We start from the raw sequence: 26,026 nt of genomic DNA, 5'->3' as shown, positions 1-26,026 counted from the left end.
TTAGGGTGATTCCCTTGTATGTTATTTGCTGTTTTTCCCTTGCTGCTTTTAATATTTTTTCTTTGTATTTAATTTTTGATAGTTTGATTAATATGTGTTTTGGCATGTTTCTCTTTGGATTTATCCTGTATGGGACTCTCTGTTCTTACTGGACTTGATAGACTATTTCCTTTCCCATATTAGGGAAGCTTTCAACTATAATTTCTTCAAATATTTTCTCAGTGTCTTTCTTTTTTTCTTGTTCTTCTGGGACCCTATAATTGGAATGTTGGTGTGTTTAATGTTGTCCCAGATGTATCTGAGACTGCCCTCAATTATTTTCATTCTTTTTTCTTCATTCTGCTCTGGGGTAGTTATTTCCACTATTTTATCTTCCAGATCACTTATCGGTTCTTCTGCCTCAGTTATTCTGCTATTGATTCCTTCTAGAGAATTTTTAATTTCATTTAGTGTGTTTTTCATCATTATTTGTTTGCTCTTTGCTTCTTCTAGGTCCTTGTTAAACGTTTCTTGTATCTTCTCCACTCTATTTCCAGGATTTTGGAACATCTTTACTATCATTAGTCTGAATTCTTTTTCAGGTAGACTGCCTATTTCCTCTTCATTTGTTTGGGCTGGTGGGTTTTTACCTTGCTCCTTCATCTGCTGTGCTTCTCTGTCTTCTTGTTTTGCTTAACTTACTGTGTTTGGGGTCTCCTTTTTGCAGGCTGCAGGTTCGTAGTTCCCATTGTTTTTGGTGTCCACCCCCAGTGGGTGAGGTTGGTTCAGTGGGTTGTGTAGGCTTCCTGGTGGAGGGGACTGGTGCCTGTTTTCTGGTGGATGAGGCTGGATCTTGTCTTTCTGGTGGGCAGAACTGTGTCCGGTCATGTGTTTTGGGGTGTCTGTAAATTTATTATGATTTTAGGCAGCCTCTCTGCTAATGGGTGTGGTTGTGTTCTTATCTTGCTACTTGTTTGGCATTGGGTGTTCAGCACTGGAGCTTGCTGGTGATTGAGTGGAGCTGGTTCTTAGCATTGAGATGGAGATCTCTGTGAGAGCTCTCACTGATTGATATTACATGGGGCTGGGAGGTCTCTGGTGGTCCAATGTCCTGAACTCGGCTCTCCCACCTCAGAGGCTCATGCCTCATAGCCAGCCAGATCACCAAGACCCTGTCAGCCACACGGCTCAGAAGGAACGGGAAAAAAAAAGAGAGAAAGAAAAATAATAAAATAAAATAAAGTAATTAAAATAAAATATAAAAAAATTATTAAAAAAATAATAAAAAATTTAAAAATTAAAAAAACGAAGAGAGCAACCAAACCAATAAACAAATCCACCAATGATAACAAGTGCTAAGAACTATACTGAGATAAGCATAAAAGTCAGAAACAAAAGAGTTGCAGACAGCAATCCCCAAGTCTACAGTTGCTCCCAAAGTCTACCACCTCAATTTTGGGATGATTCATTGTCTATTCAGGTATTCCACAGATGCAGGGTACCTCAAGTTGATTGTGGGGATTTAATCCACTGCTCCTGAGGCTGCTGGGAGAGATTTCTCTTTCTCTTCTTTGTTCGCACAGCTCCTGGGGTTCAGCTTTGGATTTGGCCCCTCCTCTGCATGTAGGTTGCCCTCTGGCATCTTTTCTTTGCCCAGACAGGAGGGGGTTAAAGGAGTGGCTGATTAGGGGGCTCTGGCTCAGTCAGGCCAGGGGGAGGGAGGGGTACATAATGCGGGGTGAGCCTGCAGTGGCAGAGGCCAGCGTGACGTTGCAACAGCCTGAGGCGTGCCGTGTGTTCTCCTGGGGAATTTGTCCCTGGATTACTGGACCCTGGCAGTGGTGGGCTGCACAGGCTCCGGGGAGGGGAGATATGGATAGTGACCTGTGCTTGCACACAGGCTTCTTGGTGGCTGCAGCAGCAGCCTTAGCGTTTCATGCCTGTCTCTGGTGTCTGCACTGATACCCGTGGCTTGTGCCTGTCTCTGGAGCTCATTTAGGCAGTGCTCTGAATCCCCTCTCCTCATGCACCCTGAAAAAATGGTCTCTTGACTCTTAGGCAGTTCCAGACTTTTCCCCAGACTCCCTCCTGGCTAGCTGTGGCGCACTAGCCCCCTTCAGGCTGTGTTCACACAGCCAACCCCAGTCCTCTCCCTGGGATCTGACCTCAGAAGCCTGAGCCTCAGCTCCCAGCCCCCACCCTCCCGGGCGGGTGAGCAGACAAGTCTCTCGGGCTGGTGAGTGCTGGTCGGCACTGATCCTCTGTGCAGGAATCTCTCTGCTTTGCCCTCTGCACCCCTGTTGCTGCACTCTCCTCCATGGTTCTGAAGCTTCCCCCCGCTGCCCACCCTCTGTCTCCACCAGTGAAGGGGCTTCCTAGTGTGTAGAAACCTTTCCTCCTTCACTTCTCCCTCCCACTGGTGCAGGTCCCGTCCCTATTCTTTTGTCTCTGTTTTTTCTTTTTTCTTTTGCCCTACCCACGTACCTGGGTAGGGCAAAAGAAAAAAGGTACGTGAGGAGTTTCTTGCCTTTTGGGAAGTCTGAGGTCTTCTGCCGGTGTTCAGTAGGTGTTCTGTAGGAGTTGTTCCACATGTAGATATATTTTTGATGTATTTGTGGGGAGGAAGTCTTACTCCTCTGCCATCTTAAGGGTCCTCCAAAATATCCTTCTTTAAAGGGCAATTTATGCTGGTTTTATTGAAGTGATACATACAATTGTTAAAGATTTGAAAAATGTCACCTTTGATATTATTTTTCCATAACTTAAATTTATTAATAACTTATTAATTTTGCTGACTAAGGCCTAAAATCTCCCATACTTTGCTTTGCAATTAATGATGGATTAGGTAAATATAAAATTAAATGTATAAGATTAAAAACCCTCCCATTGAGATGACAATCAAATTGACCATCATCAAACCAGAACATCATATGAAACTCCAGGGAACAAAAGATGGGATTATCTCACTGTGGACGCATGAATTCTTTTTATGCATTATCTGCCTGTCTCGCACTATTCTTCATAACTGGCCACAGTATTTGTTGCAAAATACACATATCTGTTTAAAGTTTCATGTGATTCAGTCTTATGTTTTCTATTCTATTTAATTTTCACAAAATGCTGGTTGTGACTCTCCACTAATGGTTTGCAGGCTACAAATCACTCATTAGTCTGCTCAGCAGTCTACTCACTAAACTGGGACAGGACAACTGCCGAGTCATGCTGAGAAATGGGTCCCTGGCTCAGATCATAAGTGAGAATTGACTTCAAATGTTTTAAAGAGATAAATATGAAAAGCAAAACTTTAATTATTTTTAGGAAAAAAAGTAAATAAAGGATAATATCCTTTTTACTTCTGGATAGGGAAAGATCTATTAAAAATTCCACAAATATAACAAGATATGGAGGTAAATATTGATGAATTCAGTTATATTAAAACTCTGAACTTCAGTTCTGCAAAGGGCACTATAAAATAGAAAAGTCACAGCCTAGAAGGAGACATGCATATTACCAATAAAGGATTTAAATCCAGAATAATAGACTTAAAAATTTCTATAATCAATCAGTAAAAGACAAAATATATGAACAAGTAAGTTATACATGTGAACATGCAGTAAGTTACAACTTACAAAGAAATGGTTATTAGTAACCAGGTAAATGTTAAAATTATAATGAAGTACAATTTCATGCTTCTAAAATTAGAATTTTTCTAATTTGAAAATTCCAAACGCTGGCCACAAAGTGCAGCAGTGGGAATTCAATCATTGCTGATGGTTGGTCCATTGGTAAAACTCATTTGGAGAATAACGTAGCAATATTTAGAACATAAAGAAGTTTACACCACTTGATGTAGCAATTGTAGATGTAAGGATGTATATATAAAACCCAGACATGGCTTTATACTTTATAAAGATATGGGGACACTGTTTCCAACTCCAACAGAAATCAGACAAAAAATTGTTATGAGAATGGATGAATAAATTGTGGTATAACGGTTCAATGGAAGACTATGTGTCAGAGAAAGTGAACACCTAGAGATGCCAGCATGAGTCTCACAAACACAATACTGAACAAAAATGTTAAGTTGTATGAATATACATTTGACACCACTTATAAACATGGAACACTTGTTTACCACTTGTAAACATGGAGCACAATTCCACATCTTGGTTAAGAATAACACATATGTTTTAAGGGTGCATGAAAATGTGAAACTTCACAGCCGGAATAATGGTGATCCCTTAGGAAGGCACATGTGCTTAGAGAGAAGTACGTAGGGGCTTCTGTGGTGTTAGTAACGGTTTGTTTTTATAGTTGGGAAGTAGACACGCAGATTATATCATATTTTTATTTTATATTTTTATATAAGAATTATTCAAAGATAAATATAAAAAATAAAAACAGAGATGATTGCTGTATTGTGGGCTAAAAGAAGAAAAAAGACAAAATAGTGACATTTTCAAAGACAGAAACACCAAGTTTTTTAGACTAAATGCACAAAATTACCTATGTGGAAAGATTAGTAATAAATCATTGTTTCTAGCATTAATAGAACTCAAAATAACTATTTGATACAAAAGTTGAGAGAAAATAATTCATAATCCCTTGAAATCCATGCATTTTACAACATTATAATTGTTCATATCAAATGCGATATAAAACACTCCTTATTTTTAAATGGTTGTGGTATATTTGATAGTCTAAATTTTAAGAAGGGTTAAGAGAAAACAAGAGAAAGCTGGCAACACTGAGTGACTGAACTGGGATTTGTGTTCTCTTTCCAGCCACAGGGACGAAGTCAGAGGGCCTCTGGGATGCTCTCCGGAGGACATGCCCCTCACCCATGGGCTAGAGCCTCTGATTCTGACAAATATGTGACAGCAAAAGGTCTACTGATGAGAACATTAGGAGATAAAACTTACAAATTGACTGGTTTGACTGGTGCCAAGAAAGATCTTGTTTGAAATCTGTCCCATAGTCCACCAACCATCTAAAATCACCATCAAAATGAATGACAAGTATTTAACCAAGTTACTGTAATTTCTAGTATTTAAGTTCCAATTACTGTAATCTCTAGTATACATGTTCTAAGTTACTGTAATTTCTAGTATACAGACTTCAGTGCTCTTGTCAGTCCCCTCGTATCACGGGCAAGAGCCCCAGTCACCCAATGGAAAGCACTCCCCGAGCATCCTTATTCACTCAGGGGGTTGCTCCTGAGCCATTCCTGGTCTCTGCTCTGCTCGCAGACCTTCAGTGTCAGTTTGTTTTCTCATAGCTGGAATCTGCCTCTTTAGCCACCTCCTTTGGACTGAAGCCCTTGTGAAAGGTCTGGTTTGGATTTTCATCCCAAGACTGTGCTTTCTTGGCTCCCCCTTAGCCCATGCTCCACAGCCCCAGGCTAGTCTCCCCCACCTAGAGCCATCATCTTAGACCATCATCTTGCCAGGAAGGATTTTGGATACAAGTATAATTCAACACTAAACAATATGTAATAAAAGACCAATTTTCACAAGGTATAAAAATATTTTAAAGGAGTTGAGAGATCCTTAAAAATAGTTATAGGAATCCAGACACATTTTTGGTCCTTTAATTAGTTTTCATTTCTGTGCACAAATCCTGTGTTGAGATTTTATATTAAAACTATATTTTTCCTCTCTAATTATCATTTTCCTCTGTAAAAGCTTAAGTTTTTCAAGATACTGTGGGCTTCTTAACCTGTAGTTCACAAACCTCTTAGGAGTCATGTTTAGAACTGTATTTCAATATAATTGATTTCCTTTTTAGTTTTGTGTACTTTTATGTATTAAAAAACTTCATTATGAGAGGTGATCACTGACCTGAGTTATTGCTGGCAATCCTTCATATCTTTTCAGTGTAAAACACTGTGAGATAGGGTCAGCAGCTTTTTCCACTGTTGTTTCTTCTGGATCAAGTTTTGGTGGTAGCATCTTGTCCCAAGGAACCATTTCATAAGCCCTATGAAATTATTAAATAATGACATTTTGTGAAAAATACATATTCAGTTGGCATAGTTCTTAACAATATCATATTCTGTGGTAGGAAGAATTCTAAACTGCCCCCCAAGATTCCTGCCCCTGGTGTACATACTGTACGTAGTCACCTCCCCTCAAGTGTGGGCAGAGCAAATGTATATGGTAGGGTATCACGCCTATGATAGTTTATATGGCAACTTTATATGGCAAAAAGGGATTGTGCACAGGTAATTAAGGTCCCTAATCAGTTGAATTTGAGTTAATCAAAAAAAAAAAAAGGCAGGTTATCCTAAGTGGTTCTGACCTAAACAGGTGACCCCTAAAAAGAAGCAAGAAAACAGCAGCAGACACACTTCAGTTATCCTTAAACAAATCCTGTGAGCCCTAGAGCTGCGCTGAGCTGAATTCTGCCAACAATCCGAATGATGCTGGGAGATGGGGACTCAGCCGCCGCTGACATCTTGATTCCAGCCTGAGAAACCCTGAGCATTGAACTCAGCGGGGACTTGCCAGCACTTCTGTCTTATGCAAACGTGAGATACTAAATGGGCATGATGTAAAGCTGCCATATTGTGGTAATCTGTTACACAGAAATAGAAAACTAATGCATACACTTATATACATCTTACACTTTACCAAAAAAAATTTCATTTGAGCTTTGCAGCAGGGCAAGAAGAATATTAATTTACAAATAAATAAGCTATGGCTTAGAAAACTGAATTTGTTTGCTTAAGGTCACTCAGCCACTGATGGTCGAAGTTAGACGTCTGATCTTGTTTACCTGCCACTGAGGAGTCAGTAACATTCACATGATGTTCATCCCCCTCCCTGCTAAAGCACTTTCTTAGTTTGTCACCTGGGCCCTAGGTCTCTGCATTTTCCTCCCCCCACCCGAGTACTAGGTCTCTGCATTTCCTCTCCCCTCCCCTGACCCGAGCACTAGGTCTCTGCATTTCCTCCCCCCACACCCCCCAGTGGTTCCCTCCTCTCAGTCCCTTTTACTGGCACCCACCCCCTTTTTCTCCTCTTTCTTGATGTACAGATGCCAAAACTCAAGCTCTGTTCTTCTCCTCTGACTCATCCAGTGCTGAGGCTTGACGTCCCTGCTCATAAGCCATGACACCCAGACTTGTTCCTCCAGCCCAGACCTCTCCCCCAGACTGCAGACCCACAGACCCCGTTGCCTACTTGACACATCCACTTGGATGTCTAATGAGCATCTTTATATTCAGCACATCTAAAACTGACCTCTGATCTTTCCCTCCAAACCTGCTCGACCTGCCTTCATCTTGATAAGTGATGGCTTCAGTCCGTCCAGCTGCAGAGCCCTAAAGCTTGGAATCATTCTCCATGCCTCTTTCTTTCAGACTCACAATCTCCAGTCTGGAAACTGTGTTGACTCTGCTCTCAAAATGTATCCAGAGGCCAGCAGCTGTTACAACTTCCTACCACGCTCCTCCAAAACGCCATTATCTCTGACCTAGATGACAGCAGCAAACTTCTGCCTGGTCTCCCAGCTTCTCCCCTCACCCAGTCCACTTTGAACCCAGGAGCCACCATGACGACTTTGATACACAAGTCTGATCTGGCCACTTCACTGCTAACACCCTACTGTTTACAATCGCTTCAAGTGCCCAGCAAGATCTGGTTCCTGGGCACTCCCTGACCTCTTCTTTTTCTACCCCTCTCTTACTGCACTGTAGACCCCCGGCCTTTGCTTTTCCTTGACATCTCAATCACACTTCTGACACAGGGCTTTTGCTCTACGTTCCCTTTGACTGGGAAGTAGTCAATCCAGATATCGGCACATCACTCACTTCCAAGTTCCTGCTCAAATCTCATCGCTCAAGGAGGCCTACCCAGACCTCGTAGTTATTATGCAAGCCTGTTACTCCACACAGGACACTCTTGATATTCTTATCCTGTTCTATTTTTTCTCTCCTATTTTTTCACTGACTCATCACCTTCTAAGATATGATCTATTTACTTATTACGTTTGTGGCTTATTGTCCGTCTCCCTTTAGAGTGAGTGCTCATTGGACGAGTCTTTTATTCACTGGTGAATCTCACTGCCTAGGGCATGGACACATAACAGATACTCTATATGATTTTCGACTGAGTAAAAAAGTTCTCCTTCAAACTTCTCTGCTCTCATTTTCTATGATGCTGTGCCCTTATCTCATCCTCTCTCTCTCTGAGCCTTTCCTTTCTGTTTTGGTTTTATTTTTCTATTAAATATAGGTTTTCTTCCCTTAACTGTTTATTTTAGCAATCAATGTAAGTAAGTAAAGAATTGTGTCTGATGATAGTCTTTGAATTCCTCACAGGATCCAGGATATTGTGGACACAAAGGAGATGTGTTATTAAAGAAAAAAGAAATACATTTTTAAATCAAATTCTACTGGGGAAAAAATGCTTACTTTTGTGTAGAGGACTTGTAAAATGAGTCTTTTGCATTATATTTCTTGTTTGATTGTAAAAGTGGTTCTCCATCATCCTAGAAGGGGTGAATAATAAGTTTAAAAAGATTAGATGTAAATGAAAATTGCTAATGTTTTCTATTCACCATGCTTTCTTTTTCTCTCTTTCTGCATTTTTCTTCTTTCAAAGCACATCTTGGATCCACTGGATTTAATGCTTTCCTACTTTCCTCTATTGTCTTGGAAATTTACATTGTGTGTGTGTGTGTGTGTATACTCCTACTAATTAAATTAAAATTTACAAATGTATGTTATTCTACTCATTTCTGATTTTTGGCTTAATAATTTTTTTAAGATTGAAATGTATGTAATTAATTTTAGACCTTTCTTGCTTTCTAATATAGACACAAAAGACTAATTTTTTCTTCTTAGCACGGTTTTAACTCCTTTATACAAAATTTGATATGTTTCATTTTCAAATTTATCATCAGTTTAAAACATTTTCTAATTTCTCCTGTGATTTCTTCTTTGACCCATGGATTATTTAGAATTGTGGTGTTTAATTTAAAAATATTTGATGCTTTCCTAGACATCTTATAGTTATTTATTTTTAATTTAACTCTGTGGTGGTTTGAGAACATATATAGTAAATTACAGTCACTGATTTTTGAATGCTAAAAAAATCTTGCAATCCTGGAATAATCCCCACTTAGTTGTGATGTATCATCCTTTTTATATATTACCAAATTCAATTTAGTAAAATTTTGCTAAGGATTTTTTTGTCTGTTCATATCAGACTAAGTTTTGTTGTAATATCTTTTTCATATTTTGGTGACAGGCTTCTTTTGTCCTCAAATATATTATTTGGGTAAAATGATATTATTTCTTCCTTAAATATCTGATCTTACTCATCAGTAGAACTATCTAGCCCTGGAGTTTTTTCTGTAGAAAGTGTTTTGATAATCAATTAAACTATTTAATAGATATAGGGCTACTCAGACTTTCTTATTATGTCAGTTTTGTTGTGTTTTCAAGGAATTTGCTCATCTTAGCTAAGTTGTCAGATTGACTGGCATAAAGTTGTTTATCACATCCTTTATTAAAAAAATAAACTGTATTGAGGTATAATATACTGCAATGAACTAAATTCGATAAATGCATACAATTTGATGGGATATTATAGCTGTGTATACCCATGAAAACACAACATACAAGATTCAGAGCATTTATATTTTGCAGAAGTATTTCTCATGCCCCTTTGCATCCATATCTCTCCCTGTTCCCAGGCGAGGGCAACAAATGATCTGCTTTTTGTCACTCTATATTGGTTTGCATTTTTAGAGCTTTATTTAAATAGAATCAGTTGGTATGTAATATTTTGTTTCTGGTTACTTTCATTCAGTATAATGATTTTGAGATTCATTCATGTTGTTGCATGTATCAGTAGATTTTTATTGCTGAATACTATTCCATTCTATGACTATGCTACAATTTGTTCATACTTTCACATGCACGTGAACATTTGTTTCCACATTTTGGCAATTATGAATAAAGCTGCTTTGAATATTTATGTCCAAGTCATTGTGTGGACATACATTTAAATTTGTCTTGGGTAAATATCTAGGAGTAGAATGGCTGGGACACTTGATAGGTGTATGTTTAACTTCTAAACAAAGTGTTAAAGAGTTTCCAAAGTATCTGTAATGTTTCACAATCCTGCCAGCAATGTGTGAGAGTTCCAGTGTTCTGGATCTTTGTCAACACCTGGAATTTTCAGTCTTTTAAATTTTAGCCTTTGTGGGGATATACTGTTTTTCACTAATGACTCAGCATGTTGAACATCTTTTCATGTGTTTTTTAGCCATTCTTATTTTTTTTGTGAAGTGTCTGTTCAGATTTTTTGTTCATTTTGCACTTGGGTTGTTCGTCTTGTTATTGATTGATTTTAAGAGGTTTTTACACATTATAGATACAAATCCTTTGTCATATATGTGATTGTGAATATTTTCCCATTGCGTGGCTTGCTGTTTCATTTTCTTAACAATGCATTTTGAAAATCTAAATATTCAAAAAATTTTACAATCTTAATTTTATATTGAAGCCTATTATCCATTTTAAGGTTAATTTTTTGTATATTTTAATATAGTAAAACTTGATTTTTTCCCCCATAGGATATCTAGTTGTTTTAGTAATATATTAAGACTTCCCTTTCTTCACTAAAATGCCTTGGCACATTAAAAAAATCAAATGTCAATATATTAGGTGGCTCCACTTCTGCACTCTTTTTTATGTTCCGTTAATCTGTATCTATCATGTTCCCTTTGGTACTGATTATTCTAACTTTATAGTAAGACTTGAAATCAGGTGGCATAAATCCTCCAAGTTTATTCTTCTTATTCAAAATTGTTTTAGCTATTTTAGGTTTCTGTTTTATATTGATTTTATAATCAGCTTGCCAATTTCTTCAAAAGTGCCTCTTAAGATTTTGATGGAGTTTGCATTGAAACTATAGATCAACTGGGGAAGCATTAACATACTAACAATAATAAGTCTTTCAGTCCATAAACCTGGTTTGCTTTCCATTTATTTAGGTCTTCTTTAATTGATTTCATTCAGCGATGTACTCTAGTTGTCAGTGAAGAAAATGTGCATGTGTTTCACTAAATTCTATGTTGATTTTGGCCTTATTGTAAACAGAATCTTTTGAAATTTCACTTTCCAATTGTTGGCTTCTGATATGCACAAATACAATTGGTTTTTGTATATTAACAATAAACCTATGCCTTTAATAAATTCAGCTATTACTTTTAGTAGTTGTTTTGAAGATTCCTGAGGATTTTCTATAAATATTATGTCATCTCTATGTAAAGATAGATTTGTTTCTTCCTTTCCAATATTTATAACTTCTACCTCTCTTCCTTACCCTGCTGCAATAGCCATTACCTCCATTGGATGGAAAATAAAAGTGGTAAGAGCAGGCATTTTTGTCTTGTTCCTGATTTTAGAGAAAGAAAATTGTCTTTCATCATTACTTTAGCCTTAGTTTATCACAGATGCCCTAAATATCAGGTTGAGGAAGTCCCCCTATAAGTCTAATTTGTTGAGAGTTTTTATTACAAATGAATATTGATTTTTCCCTTCTTCCTAAGAATAGTCTTGGTTATTTCTGATTCTCTGGTTTCTGTATCCATTTTATAAAGAAATTTTCAATTTCCACAAATATACAGATAGGATACTGATTGAAATTGCATTGAAACTATAAATCAACTTAGAAAGGTCTAAAAAAACTTTAAATGTTGAGCCTTTTAATCCAGATAATAGTATATTTCTCTATCTATTTGGGTATTTTAAAATTTCTCTCAATACACTTACTAGTTTTGCCACAGGGTTCTTGAATATGTTTTGTTAGATTTACTACTCAATAGTTAATAATTTTGATGCAATTTTAAATGATAGTTTAAACTTTTAAAAAATGTTTGCTTCTCACTGATATTTAGAATACAATTAATGATTTTATAATAATATTTATTTCTAGAAACCTTATTACATTCATTTTTTAATTTTAGCAAGTTAATTGCAGATTTAATTGGATTTTTAACATGCATAATCATATTATCAAGAATAATAGATTTGTTTAACGCTTTCTAAGTTTTATACTATTTTTATGTTTCTTTGATTTGGCTGGCTAGGAACTCCAATGTGTAGAGTTCAAATATTGTTTGATTTACCTTTTCATAGATATCTATTGTTAATTTGAGGATAATTTTCAGTTCTTTTCATCAAACTTTTTTCTTTTTTTGCCTATGTTTAGATGAGTATATGACTTTTCTACTGTGATACAGTTAGTTATGCTCACCTATTTCCTAAAGTTAAGCAAATCTTACATTGCTGGGGTAGACTTAACTTTATCATGATCTAGTAACCACGTGCTATATTGCTAGACCCTAAACATGTGTGTGCATCTTCAGTCTTTACCTGATACCTTTCATTACAGATTTCTACCTTAATTCATTTGCCATCAGAGCATATTTTGTGTATAATTTCAATTATTTTGATTTATTGATTTGTTTTATGTCCCAGAATACAATTTACCTTGGTGAACCCTCTGTGTGAATTGAAAAGAATTCCTATTCTGCTGTTGTTGTGTGGACTATACCAAGTAGGTCAAGTCAGTCAATAATGTTTTTTTATATCTTCTTTTTATATCTTCTCTATCTTCACTTTTTTTTCTGTCTACCTTTTCTATCAGTTACTAAGAATGGAGTGTTTAAATCTCTGATAGTGATTGTGGATCTGCTTTTCAGTTCCATCAGTTTTTGCTTCATGTATTTGAGTTGCGTTATTAGGTCATTTTATAAATTGACCTTCTTTATCATCATGGAATATCTACCTGGTAAAATTTCTTGTTCTGAAATCTACTTCGTTTGATATTATTACAGATATTTCTGTTTTCTTTAACTCTTTTTTGTGCAGTATATATTTTCCCATCTTAAACTTTTATCTATTTCTATTTAACATGGCTTTCTTGTAGCCAGAATATAGTTGGGTACTAATTTTTTTTATCCAATATAACAATTGCTGACTTTAAATTTAATTATATATAGTTAGAGTCAATATGACAATTGACATAATTTGGTTTAAATCTAGCTTTATTTACTATTTGTTTCACCTGCTCCTTTTCCTTTTGTATTACTTTGTTTTGCATTAGTTGAGGTAATTTTTTCCTCTTTACAGTTTAATTTTATCTCTGCCTATTAGCTTTCTTTCTTTCTCTCTTTCCTTCCTTCCTTTCTCTCTCTCTCTCTCTCTCTTTCTTTTATCATGGCCACTTTAGGATTTACAATACACGTCTTTAATTCTAGGGTTTACAGTATATTATACCATTTCACAAATGGTGTAAAAATTACAACAGCATATCCCCATTTTCATCCTGACATTCCCTGGGTTACTGTAATACAGTTTACTCCTACATATGCTATAACCTCTAACTACTTGTAATGGTTGTTTCTTTAACAGTCAGTATAATTTAACTAACTTAAAAACAAAACATAGTATTTTATTTTTACCCACATATTTACCATTTCTGTTGATCTCAAATCCATTTCATTGTGGAAACTCAAATTTCCATATACTTTAGTTTTTTCTATCTAAAGAACTTCCTTTATGTCTGCTAGCAATGAATTTTCTCAGCTTGGTTTTTCTGAAAATGTCCTTGTGTGTTTTGACTTTATTTTTGAAATGTGTTATTTCTGGTTAAAGTATTCTTAGTTGATTTTTTTTAAATTTAAAATGTTTCTTCATTTTATTCTGGCTTGCACAGATTCTGACAAGAAACCTACTGTCATTCTTACATGTGTTCCTCTGTACATAATTTCTTTTCTCTAACTATTTTAGGATTTTCTTTTTATCACTGTTTTTCCACAATGTGATAGATGTGCATGGTTTTATTTATCTTTACTCAGCTTGACATTGGCTGAATTTTTGCGGTCTGAAGATTTATAATTTTCTTCAGTTAGGAACAATTTGGGCCATTATTTCCCCAAATATTTTTCTCCCACCTTCCTTGTTTCCCTGGAATTCCAAGTACATGTATGTTAGACTGCTCGACACTGCCCCACAGCTGACTGATGCTTTATTTGTTAATTTTCTCTCTGTATTTCATGTTCGAGTTTCTACTGCTATGTCTTTAATTTCACTGACCTTTTATTCTGCAGTGTCTAATCTGCTCTTGAAGCTACCCATTTAACTTTCATTTTAGACATGGTGTTTTTCTCTAGAAGTCCTTTTGAGTCTTGTTTGTATGGCCCATTTTCCACGTCATCATGGTTGTGGTCTCCTCTACATCCTGAATGTAGGGAACACATTTGTAATAGTTGCTTGACCATATCCCTGTCTGCTTGTTTCTTCATGTCTGTCACTTCTGTGTCTGGCATTACTGACTTACTTTTTCTCCTGACTGTGGGTAATATTTTTCTTCTCCTTTGCATAAAAATTAATTTTTAATTGAGTTTTGCTTATTTTGGATGTTAGTTTATTGGTTGCTAGAACTTATTTTAATACTTAAATAGTGTTCGATTTTGTTCCAGCACAAAGTTCAGTACTTGAAATCAGTTGGGTGCTTTTGAGGGTTGCTTTTAAGCTTTGTTCATTAAAGTCCAGAGGAAGCTTTAGAGTAGGGCTAACTAAGCCTGACTACAGAGGTGACATCCTTCTGAAGCATCCACCTAACATCCCATGAACTAAAAAGTTTCTTCCTTCTACTTTGTGGGGACATGGACATCCCCTGCCTGTTTGAGCTTCAGAAAATGATCATGCCAGTTCTTTATGATAGGTGTTTCCTCAGCTTTGGTAGTTTCCCCTTAAGGAGGCACAGATCAGTGCTCAAAGATCTGCTCATTCTCTCTCCCAGATCTCCAGAGGCCCCTCTCTGTAGCTCCCTCCTCCCTGGTATCCTACGCTGCAAATTCTGCTTGACTTGCCCCTCACCCCCAGAACACCAATCTCTGTTTCCTCAACTGCATGAGAGTGTGAAGCTTTGTATGGATTTCCCTTCCCTGGACTGTGGTTTAGAAACTGTCTCCGGGTAGTAAGCCAGTACGATTGTGGAGTTCACACTGTTTTTGTTCCTTCCTCAGAGAGCTCAGTACTTCACTGCCTCTTGTCTAGTGTCTGGAAGCCATTATTTCTCATAATTTGTTCAGTTTTCTACATTATTAAGGCAGGATAGTTGAGTGCATGTTACTCCATCTCCTGTACTTCATGAATTTCTTCTGTTATCTTTTTTCTCACCTTGTACTATTGTTGGTTTCCTTTGCTGTCCATTTTCTAGCTTTTTGAGAAGGGATTTTCATTCATAAAGAAAGGTGATACTGGTGTTTAGTGGGGAGAAGCCAGGAATGCTGCTAATCAGCCTACACTGCACGAAATCTCCCCCACAGCAAAGAATTATCCAGCCCAAAATGTCATTGCGCCAAAGTTGAGAAACCCTGGTTTAACATATTATTTCCATTCTATCATTTAGTTTTTCTTCAGGGACTCCAATTATAAATATATTCTTTCTTCTTTGCTTATCTTCCTTTTCAACCATTTTCACTCAGATATTTTAAACTAATTCTTCATTCTTCTTCTCTTGGATGTTTTCCTGCCTTTCTTCAATGCCCCCATTAAATTTTTATTTTAATTAAATCTTATTTAATTTTAGTTTCCTTGGGCATCATGTAATTAGAAATTAGGTCTTAATTTCTAAATGAATTTTCTTTCATTTATTTCACCTAAAATTTTATTTGTAAATCTTTGAATTTCTTTATGCAGGCAATTTTCATATTCTCAAATGCTTGCTTCAAATTATATAATAAACTTCAGAGTGTTATATTACAATTTTTTCTTTATAGTTGATTTGCGGAGGAATTTTCTTCACTAAAGTATTTTGATTCTTGTTTTCTGTTTTATTACAGTTTTCTTTAATTCATTCTGTGAATTTTGTGTGGTTTAATATTTGTAGTTCAATGGTACCCTCTTCTGTCAGTGTAGCAAAGTACAGTTTCTTTAATAAAGTTTTTTCCTTACCTTAGTTGACTGTTACCAGAGGGGTTGTATAATCTCCAATTAAATAATTCTTTTTGCCTTTCAGGATCTTAAATTTTCCTCTTTTTCTTCTTTTTTTTCTTTTAAACTTCTTCTCCTACACAATTGATTCCTTTCAGAAACTGCCATCTCAGATCACATGTTCTTTTAACTCCTTCTCTGTAGACTTAGACTTTAGACTTAGACATTATCTATATTTTTAGTCTTAGACTTTGTCTATTTATCCATGGTTTTGACCAATTTTAAGCTGGCTTCTGTCTACCATGTAGTTTTTCCAAAGCTGTCCTCATTTACCAAAAAAACATTTCTGTTGAGATGTTGAGACATGACTTGTTAGGATTTTCTGTTTTCTTTTCTTTAGAACGTGCAGTAATTTGAAATTTAGAATTTCTCTGTCTTCTAGTTATGGTGATGGTAAGGTTTTTGTATACTGTCATTTGTCTTGTTCTGCACTGTTTTTGAGGCTATGTGGGGATGCACAGTTTTATGAGGTCACCATTATATTTGGCTTCCCCAAAGTTATATTTTTTTGTTCTTCTTGATTGACATTGGCAGATATTTATCAATTGTTTTTCAATGAACCAACCTGTGGCCTTGGTGTTCTTTTAAAATATACGTTTGTTTTCTCTTTTCATATTTCTCATTTTATCTTTATTATATCCTCCATTCAACTTAAAAAACTGACTATTATTTTTTCTCATTTTGAGATGGATGCTTGCTTAGTTCTTAAATTTTCAGGTTTTCTTCTGTTATAACATATTCATTTAAGATTATATATTTTCCTTCAGGCACTGTTATAGTTGCATTCCCACACATGTTGCTACAATAATTCTATTTTATTTTATTATTTTTAGTGATAATTTTTGTTTTTATCACTTAGAAGTGTGTATACAAGGAAACTAAAAGTAAATGAACACCAACATTTACAATTCCAGATCCCTTCCTTTTTTAGAATTAGCAGTAGTCAAATTAATATGAAGAACCTGGAGGAGGCCAGGTAGCAGAAAAATATATAAACTATTGGCCTAAATATCTTGACAAGCTATGTAACTATTAGAAAATCACTTATTTCTCTCTGGGTTTGTTTCTTCATCTGTTAAATGAAACTTCAGAATTGTATGATTCTTACTTGAAGTAGTTACAGATGAAATTATATGATGCCTGGAATTTTCTTTAAAATAACTGAGTGAGTTTAGGATGGGAGTATAGATTATATAAAATTGGCCAAATAATAACTGCTGAAGGGTACATAGGAGGTCTTTACATTATTGCCTCTACCTTTATATATGTTTGAAATTTCCCATAAGTTTTAAAATTAATAATATTTTAAGAAGAAACGGTTGATTCTTTGCCTCTCATTTTCACAAATTTTACTGCAAGAGGCAAGTACTATCTGGGAGCTACACACAAAACCAAGATCACAGGCAACACCTTCAAAATGTTAAAAAGAATAAACTATGTTTAATCTGAACAGAGTCGATAATCTTCATATTGGATGTGTACTACTTTTAAAAACTCATGGTCTTGATTTCTTTTTCACAGATCATGAGAACCAGTCCATCCTGACCACGTAAGTGATTTTTTTCTTCTTCTCTGGTTTATGGTGATTGTCTTAGATATTGACAATGTAAGCTGTAGTTCTGATCTATTCTCTGGTTTCTGTCTGACAGTGGAGAATCTGGGGCAGGAAAGACTGTGAACACAGAGAAGTGTGTCATCCAGTACTTTGCAACAATTGCAGCTACTGGAGAGAAGAAGGATGAAACTGGCAAAATGCAGGTGGGTCTGATTGGTGTGTCAGAATCAAGACTGTCAGGGCACTCAGGAAGCCCAGTTGTGAGGACTGCTCTTGTCTTTGCAGGGGACTCTGGAAGATCAAATCATCAATGCCAATCCCCTGCTGGAGGCCTTTGGCAATGCCACGACCGTGAGGAATGACAACTCCTCTCGCTTTGTGAGTCTCTGGGTCACAGAGGCTTTTCTCAGGGCTTAAATGCCCAAAAAGGCATGTATGAGTTATTATTCAACCTCTTCTTACTCGTGCACTTCCAGTTTTGTATGTAACGTCATCTTTTTCACTTGCAAGGGTAAATTCTTCAGGATCCACTTCAGTACCACAGGGAAACTGGCTTCTGACCTGATCCAAGTCTCTTCTGCCATGTCTGTATCTCCTGTAGTCTGGGGATGATTTGTAACTTGCCCTCTCTCCAGGTTTTCTTCAAAGCTGGCCTCCTGGGTCTTCAGTCAGGGACACTCACCGGCTCCAGGCTGGTCCCAACCATGGCGGAATCACTTCTGGCCTTTCCTTCCCTGGAGGCGCACTCCTCCCATGATCGATTTTATTTTTTAAATTGAAGTATAGTTGATGTACAACATTATATAATCTACAGGTGTACAATACAGTGACTCACAATTTTTAAAGGTTATATTCCATTTATAGTTATTGTAAGATATTGGCTATATTCTTTGTGTTGTACAACATTTTATTATTCAGTTCAAGATATTTTCTAGTTTCCTTTATGATTTCTTCTTTGGCCCATCACTCATTCATAAATACATTTTTATATTTCCAAATGCATGATTTTCTAGGGTGTTTTGACCTGTCATAATAGTCTTGTGGGCAAAGAATATACTTTGTATGACTTAAAACATTTGAAATATTTTTAGACTTGTTTTATGGCATAGTATGTGGTAATTTTTGTAAATGATCCTTGCATAAATATTTATTTATGTATGTCTATTAGGTTGAGTTGTTAATTGTGCTGTTTTATTCTACTATATCTAGGTCCAGTATATCTATATGTACTATATTCCCCAGTATCCTGTTGTCCTGTTAATTGGCACACAGTTTATGATGATTCCTATCAGCCTGAGTCATTAGCAAATATTTCAGTACCTTTGCAGATAAAAATCCATGTTTAGCATAGAGGTCACCCAAATAAACCTAACATTGTTAGTGTTATGTACTACTAACAAATATGAAATCTTTGACAAATCAATTGCTGCTACATCAATATAATTTCTACATCTTTTCTGAAGATTACACATAAACATGGGTAAGAATAAGAGCTGTGTGGGAGATGGAGCAAACAAGCAAATAAAACCAATGGATCTACTGTCAAAAAGGAGGCATGTAGAAATGCAAAATCACATCAATTTTTTATTTCTAAAAAGTATTCTAAATTACAATTGACTACAATTCATTTAAAATATTTTAGATTGTGAGCTTTTCAGCAATTTACAAGATCTGTCACAATTACCTGTTTTCTGTGGGTAATGTATTGATAAAGTTGGTGAGTGATGTGTGGATAAGATTGGTCTTCCTCTAGTTTTAGGGGCAAAGATTCTGAAATCTGTCATTTCCTATTGTTCTTCATCAAGAAGGTAACTAAATCTTTCCTAGCAGGGTCTGAATTTATGTCTCCCCATTTTCTGGTGGTTCATATTATTGTTCATCATCATCTTGGTTTATCATGTCATTGGTATCATGGCACAGTCTTTCATTGGAATCTGGATTTTTCTCAAATACACAATCTCTTCCACTTCCTGATTGGTCTTATAGGCTGCCACTTCTATGTTATGTAGCTTCAATTTCTTTATGAAATGTTTTAGTTTCCAGGTCCTCAAATTTATCATCTACATCATTTCCTAATAAGTATTCATTTTCTAGTAGCTATTCTTCTGCTGGTGCATCTTCTATCTCTGTTCTCTGAATGTTTTGTGTGTACTATTTCATAAAGAATTGATTAAATTTGATCTTTGACTTCAGCTCTAGTGCTCTTGGAATCTGATTCAATGGGAACCTCTACTAATAAATCTAGATATTTCCTAGATTCTTCTGACCAGACTAATAACATTGAAGGAGATCTCGCTTTATGTCCTGATACTTTAGCATCATTCACATTAAGATCCTCCATCACTAACAATATCATGTTTCAATTTCCTAGAATTTCTTCATGTTCAACAAGACCTTACAAAAGATAACAACTGATACCCAGATTCTAAACAATGCAAGTACCATAAACAATGTGAAGAAATAACTTTCAAAAATTTCCTTCTTTCCATTTTTGTGTCTTCTGTGCTTTGTCTGTCTTTTGAGACTCTTGCTGCCATTTTTGTTGGTGCTGGGGCTGACAACAACAGCTGCTGCTGCTGCTGTCATGATTGGCTTACTATAATTAATCCTTAATGTACAGCAGAATATGTGAAGGGATGCCACAGGGAACTCCATAAATAAACAGCAGTGGATATGATAATTGTGTCTTCACATGTTGCTTCTATCCTATTCTCTTACACATCTAGGATTCCAAATAAACATATGTTTTTCTTTTTCACTGTATCCTCTATGATTTTTACTCTCCCTTTGGTATTTTCCATCTTTTTGTAAATTTGTGCATCATCAAGAGTATTTTCCTCTCTTTTATCTACTGTTCTCCAATCCTCTCTTTAACTGTGTCTAATCTGCTACAGCACCCATCTACCTTATTCTTTGCTTACTGTATTTTTCAGTTCTGGTACTACATTTTTCTCACTTTTCTAATTTTTCATTTTATAATTTCTAACTTATTTACAAAAATTTCGAGCTTATCTTTTTTTTTTCTTTTTGAATATTTAATGCATATTTCCAATGCCTAGAATCAATTTTTGTCTCTCTTTGTTTTCTCTCATTTCTGCTGATTCTCATTCACAGTGTCCTTTCTCTTTATGTGTTTGGTTACTGTTGATTGTGTGTTAAACATTATATTTTAAAAGTTATTGACAGAAATCATTTGAGGCTTAGTAATTAATATACTATCATCCTCCAAAGAAGTTTTATTTGTATGTGTCTGGATTCTGGGAATGATAGCAATCTAGGATCCCCTTAATACCAGTTCAAGACTTGGTTTTCTCTTTTATTGTGAAGCAGCTGTAGTCTGTTCAAGGCTTTTTACTATTGATCTACCCTTACTTCTAAGGTGAAAGCCTTCAGGTGTAGTGGGTGGTTTTCAAAGATCAATTCTAATTTTTGATGTTTTATACCCACGAAGCTAGGAAATGTTCAGTTAAAGTTTAGTTTCCCTTCCCAGAACAGCAAATTCCTGTAAGGCCGAAGTGACCCTAAGTGATGGCTTAAATTTTAGAGTTTCTACCCTCTCATTGGCCCAGTAATTTCTCTTCACCTTATTAGCTTTTTGATATTAAAAAAAATGTTAATCCAGTTGTTTTTCCATTGGAAGTACTGTCCCATGTTACTTCTCTCCCACTACTGGTAGTAAAATATCAAGATTTTGTCATAAAAGTCTAAGCTTATTTTAAATTTAAATAAGTATGCTCTATAAACTTTTGCAGAACAAGCCCAAACTTCAGAATTCTAATTCTACAATAGATATCTAAGTAAGCATGTAGCCTTGATATAAATTTGTAACCTTAGATGGAAAAAAAAGGCATTAATGCCTTCAATTTCTTATAATGTTCCCTTTCATTTGCTTTCACAGGATTTACCAGAAGGGGCAATAGACTCTTTGAAGAGTCTGGAGATGGAATAAATGAAACTAACAAATACAAATTTTCTTTACCCTTGTAACCAAATTCTGCCTTTTATCTGAATTTAGAATAGCTCAAAACAGGTCAAATCTCCCTCATTTCTAATGCTATAATTTTCTTATAGAGAAAAATGCATAGACAAGGAAAGACATGAAGCCCTGGCATGGGTGGATGGCATCTTGAGTAAAGGAGGCACTGGTGACATTTATTTTGAATGACCTTTTTATTCCATGGCCATATACCCTAGTACATGATTTGTGGGAGGTATGCTCCATTCCTCTTTGTGGCAAAATTAGAAAAGGCAAAGGGAGAGGTGGGGAAAGAGGGAAAAGAAGAAATCAATCTGAATGTCTAACTACAGATAATTTATCAGGCAGATCAACTTTAGGAAGGAGTACATACAAGAGTAACAGAAATGGAAATTGACTCCTTGAAAGCATCCGTATCTTTACTGCTAATAGGCATGGGTTTCTTTTTGGAGTGATGAAAGAGTTCTAAAATTAGATTGTGGCAATGGTTGTACAATTCAGTGAATATCCTAAAAAAAAGAAGAAAAACCCCCACTGAATTGAACACTTCAAATGGGCAAACTTTATGGTGTGTAAAACATACCTCACTAAAGCTGTTTTTTTTTTTTTTAATCCCTTGTCATATCTATGTATTCCTTGGGGAGTCTTCAAGTAATTTAAATATCACGGGTTTGGAATCTATTAATCCACATATATTAGACATATTCAGACATATATCTAGGTTTAGACATATATCTAGGTTCAGATATATATCTAGGTTCAGACATATATCTAGGTTTAAAGTTTGTGGTCAAAAGTCAGTTGCTTAACATCACAGGACTTCAGATTTCTCAAATAATATGGGGATAACAACACTGTCTTGTCCAGAAGCAGGGACTGAAGCACAATTTTTGTTCAATTAATACATGGTGGGAGTGCTCTAGGTGAAGTGTAGGATACAACAAGGAAAAGACACTAGTGGGAATGTGGTTTCAGCTGAAGTCTAGCTTTATTCTGTTTCTTCAAGGAAGTCAGTCATTGGCCAAAGCCTGAGTGGTCAGTGTGGGAGGGTGTAGTGTCCAGCTGGCAGCTGGCAGACATTTAGTGGCCATTGCCCACTGCCACTGGGGAGGGTGCACTTGCCAGTAGAGGGACCTGTGTTGGGCACTACCATCATCTACTACTCATTCCTCTTCCATAGTACTGTTCTGTTGTAGGGATGCACAGACATACATAATATACAATGACTGTGAACTTCTACACAGTGCCTGGCACATAAGGAGTACTTTATAAATGGTAGCTATTTTTTTAAAAAACTTTTTATTTTATATTTGGAGTATCATTGATTAGCAATGTTGTGTTAGCTTCAGATGTACAGCAAAGTGATTCAGTTATACATATACATGTATCTATTCTTTATCAAATTCTTTTCCCATTTAGGTTGTAACATAATATTGAGCAGAGTTCCCTGTGCTATACAGTAGGTCCTTATTGGTTACCTATTTTAAATATAGCAGTGTGTACACGTCAATCCCAAACTTCCTAACTATTCTTCCCACCCCCCACCCTTCCCCTCTGGTAACCATAAGTTTGTTCTCTAAGTCTGTGAGCCTGTTTCTGTTTTGTAAATAAGTTCATTTGTATCATTTTTTTTTTTTTTAGATTCTGCATATAAGCAATATCATATGATATTTCTCTTTCTCTATCTGACTTACTTCACTCAGTATGCGTAGCTATTTTTTACAGGGCATAAAATATCAAATACACAGACAAGGAAATAAATTGATTACAAATACTACATAACGCTATGCAGTAAGAAAATCTTACGGTACATGTTGCTTCCTCATCAAATGTATATAGGTGATTTACTGAGTATTCTTCATGATGAGGTTGTAAGGCAGTAACTTTCAGTGGGCTTGTCCAACCTGAAAACAAAAATGTATGTGCTTTGGTTACATATGTACGAAATACAAACGTACACAATGCAATAGGAATTTCTTCTTCCACCAGAAATACTTCCTACTAGAAAGCTAAACTGTGTGGTATTGATTTTTCCAAGGATTATCTAACATTTTTTCTCAGCAGTGAGAACAGAAGCGCTCTGGAATTTATGTGTTAGATTAATTAGTGTACAATTGTTTGTTATTTATTATTTATTATTGGAAGAGATCTCTTGGGCACTATTAATCTGTGCATGTGCACGCAGACAGGTTGGGGATGGTGGTGACACAAAGGAGTTTACTATGTGGATAATTCAACCTAATGAAAAGAGACGAGCAAATATAAAAGCTGCCTTCAACAGATATTTACCTCACCACAAATGGAAGCAGATGAATATATAAAGATGGAAAACAGGTTTCCCGGTTTTGAGGTGCTCATGAACAAATGGAAAAGACAGACATGTAAGTAGATAATTTCAATATAATGTGGTGACTGTGATAATTGTTGAGCTCTGAGTGCTGTGGGAGTGCAGAGGAGGGACATCTAATCCAGCCAGATTGTAGGGAATTAGGAACATCTTCCTGAAGATAAGACCTGACCTCATCTTGACAATTGAGTATGACTTGGATAACAAAGGGGAAGTGGAGGAAGAAGAGTCATTCCAGATGGGGGAACAGTATGTACAATGGTAGGCTTGCCCTGTGAGAGCAACATCACAACTCTTACTGAAGGTTGGGTATAGCTACATCTTGAAATGGCAGTCAGGGAATGGTGGAAGATGAACAAAAGAGGTAGGCCAATGTCAGGACATGAAAGCCTGGGACCTATCCGCCTTGGTAGGTCTTAATCAGAGAGATTGATAACTTTGGCAAATTACTCTGGTTTGGACAGGGGACTAGTGTAGGTGAAGATAATGATTGTACCATAGAGATACTTTTCTTACCCCATGGGGTCTTCTAACTTGGTCCTCTACATTTTAGCTTTGCCCCATGAATTAATCTAACTCAGCAAAAGATGAACTTTAAAATGTTAAAATTGGGAGCTAACTGGACAGTACAGAGATATTTAAGCATAGGTGAGATGAATTGTGAGAGGGATTTGGGATAACACAGGAGCACCCTGGTCACCATGGATAGCAATCTGGTGAAGCTCCATAACAGACTACAGCAATACTTGGGGCTTAATAATGTATATGCTTCCTGGCTAAGGTGCCACTGTGACCTTGTGAATTATTTGACCCCCCTGAGTCTTATTTTTCTTACCTTTAATGATTGCTGTCAGAGTTGTAAAAACTACCATTGATGTATTTAAAGGAATTGGCAAATTTCTGGCATGCAGTTTATAACATTTATTAATTATCAGTTAGTAGTTGTAACATTATTAGTACCTATAGTAGTAATGTAGTAATATCATCTTCATAATGATGATGTTGATTCAGTCAATATTTGACCAATCAGGACAGAACCTGCAAACTCACAAGTGGCAATGAAGGGCTGGAGAATGGGGGACCCTCTGTGGATTCTGAAGGTAAGTGAGAGAGAGTAGTAAGTGAGAAGGCCTTGACACAGCACTGCTGACTGTGAAGATGGAGCAGGCCATGTGAGAAGACTCCAGGAGCAGAGTGCACCCCCTGCTGCCAAAGAGCAAGGAAATGGGCGCCTCAGATGTCAGGGACTATATTCTGCACAGTTGGAATGAGCCCCAAAGTAGATTTCTCCCCAGACCCTCCAGATATGAACAAAGAGCACACCTTGACTTTGGCAGTTGGATCTCAAATAGAGAACACAGTTAAGCCTGCTCAGGTTTTTGACCCACAAACTTGTCAGTAATAAATGGCCTTTGTTTAAAGGTGCTAAGTTTGCAGCACTTTGTTATAGCAGCAGGAGAAAACTAATACAGAAGCAGAGGCAAGAGGCCAAGGCAGAGTGAGAGAGGCAGTGCTGAATTCCACGATCATTTCAGTTTTGAGAAGAAGGATAATTCTGTCTGTGACTCAACTGGCCAAAGAAAACCCTCCAGTAGATTCTCATGCCATCAGCAGCAATATGGCACTTTTTGGTATCCTCTGATTGGAAGCCATTCTAGCAGCTACTTAGAAAAAAAAAAAAAAAAAAAGGAAAGTAGAAAAACAAGAAAACTAAAATTTTGACTTTAAGCCAGAGTAGAAGTAAACAGGGCAATGAATTACAACTATATACCTCAGGGGCACTACGCTTACATCTAAGTATGATGACATCCTTTCTTCTACCTTGTTTCAGTATCTACTGCTGCAAAATAACCTCAAACCTAGTAGCTTAAAATAACCATTCATCATCTACTGGGACTCTGAATTGTTCTGTCATAAGGCATAGCTCCGATAGCTGAAAATGTCCAAAATGACCTCACTCACATGGCTGGCAAGTTGGTATTGACTGTTAGCTGGGAGCTCAGCTGGGCCTGATGACCAATGCCTTATTTTTCTTCCCCTCTGGATCTAGGTTGGGTCTCTCACAAAATAGTGACTGAAACTCCAGGGGAAGAATCCCAAAAGGACCAATCTCAATGTGCAAGTACTTCCCAGGCCTCCACTTGCATC

At 36.4% G+C, this 26,026-nt stretch overlaps 1 protein-coding gene across 1 annotated transcript in view; it reads right to left on the bottom strand.

Annotated features, from left to right (window-relative positions):
* SPMIP7 (sperm microtubule inner protein 7) overlaps positions 1–26,026 on the bottom strand; it is a 62,102-nt gene that overhangs the window by 28,223 nt on the left and 7,853 nt on the right. The window contains exons 2-5 of the mRNA XM_082473276.1: positions 23,338–23,435; positions 8,396–8,472; positions 5,820–5,958; positions 4,902–4,969 (exon numbers count right to left, since the gene is read on the bottom strand). Coding sequence (XP_082329402.1) covers positions 4,902–4,969; positions 5,820–5,958; positions 8,396–8,472; positions 23,338–23,435 — 382 coding nt within the window. The remainder of the gene's footprint in view (positions 1–4,901; positions 4,970–5,819; positions 5,959–8,395; positions 8,473–23,337; positions 23,436–26,026) is intronic.

The sequence above is a fragment of the Balaenoptera physalus genome (genome assembly GCF_965194825.1).
Source record: "Balaenoptera physalus genome assembly, chromosome: 8".
NCBI lineage: Eukaryota > Metazoa > Chordata > Mammalia > Artiodactyla > Balaenopteridae > Balaenoptera > Balaenoptera physalus.
This window is presented reverse-complemented; position numbering and strand designations above follow the sequence as displayed.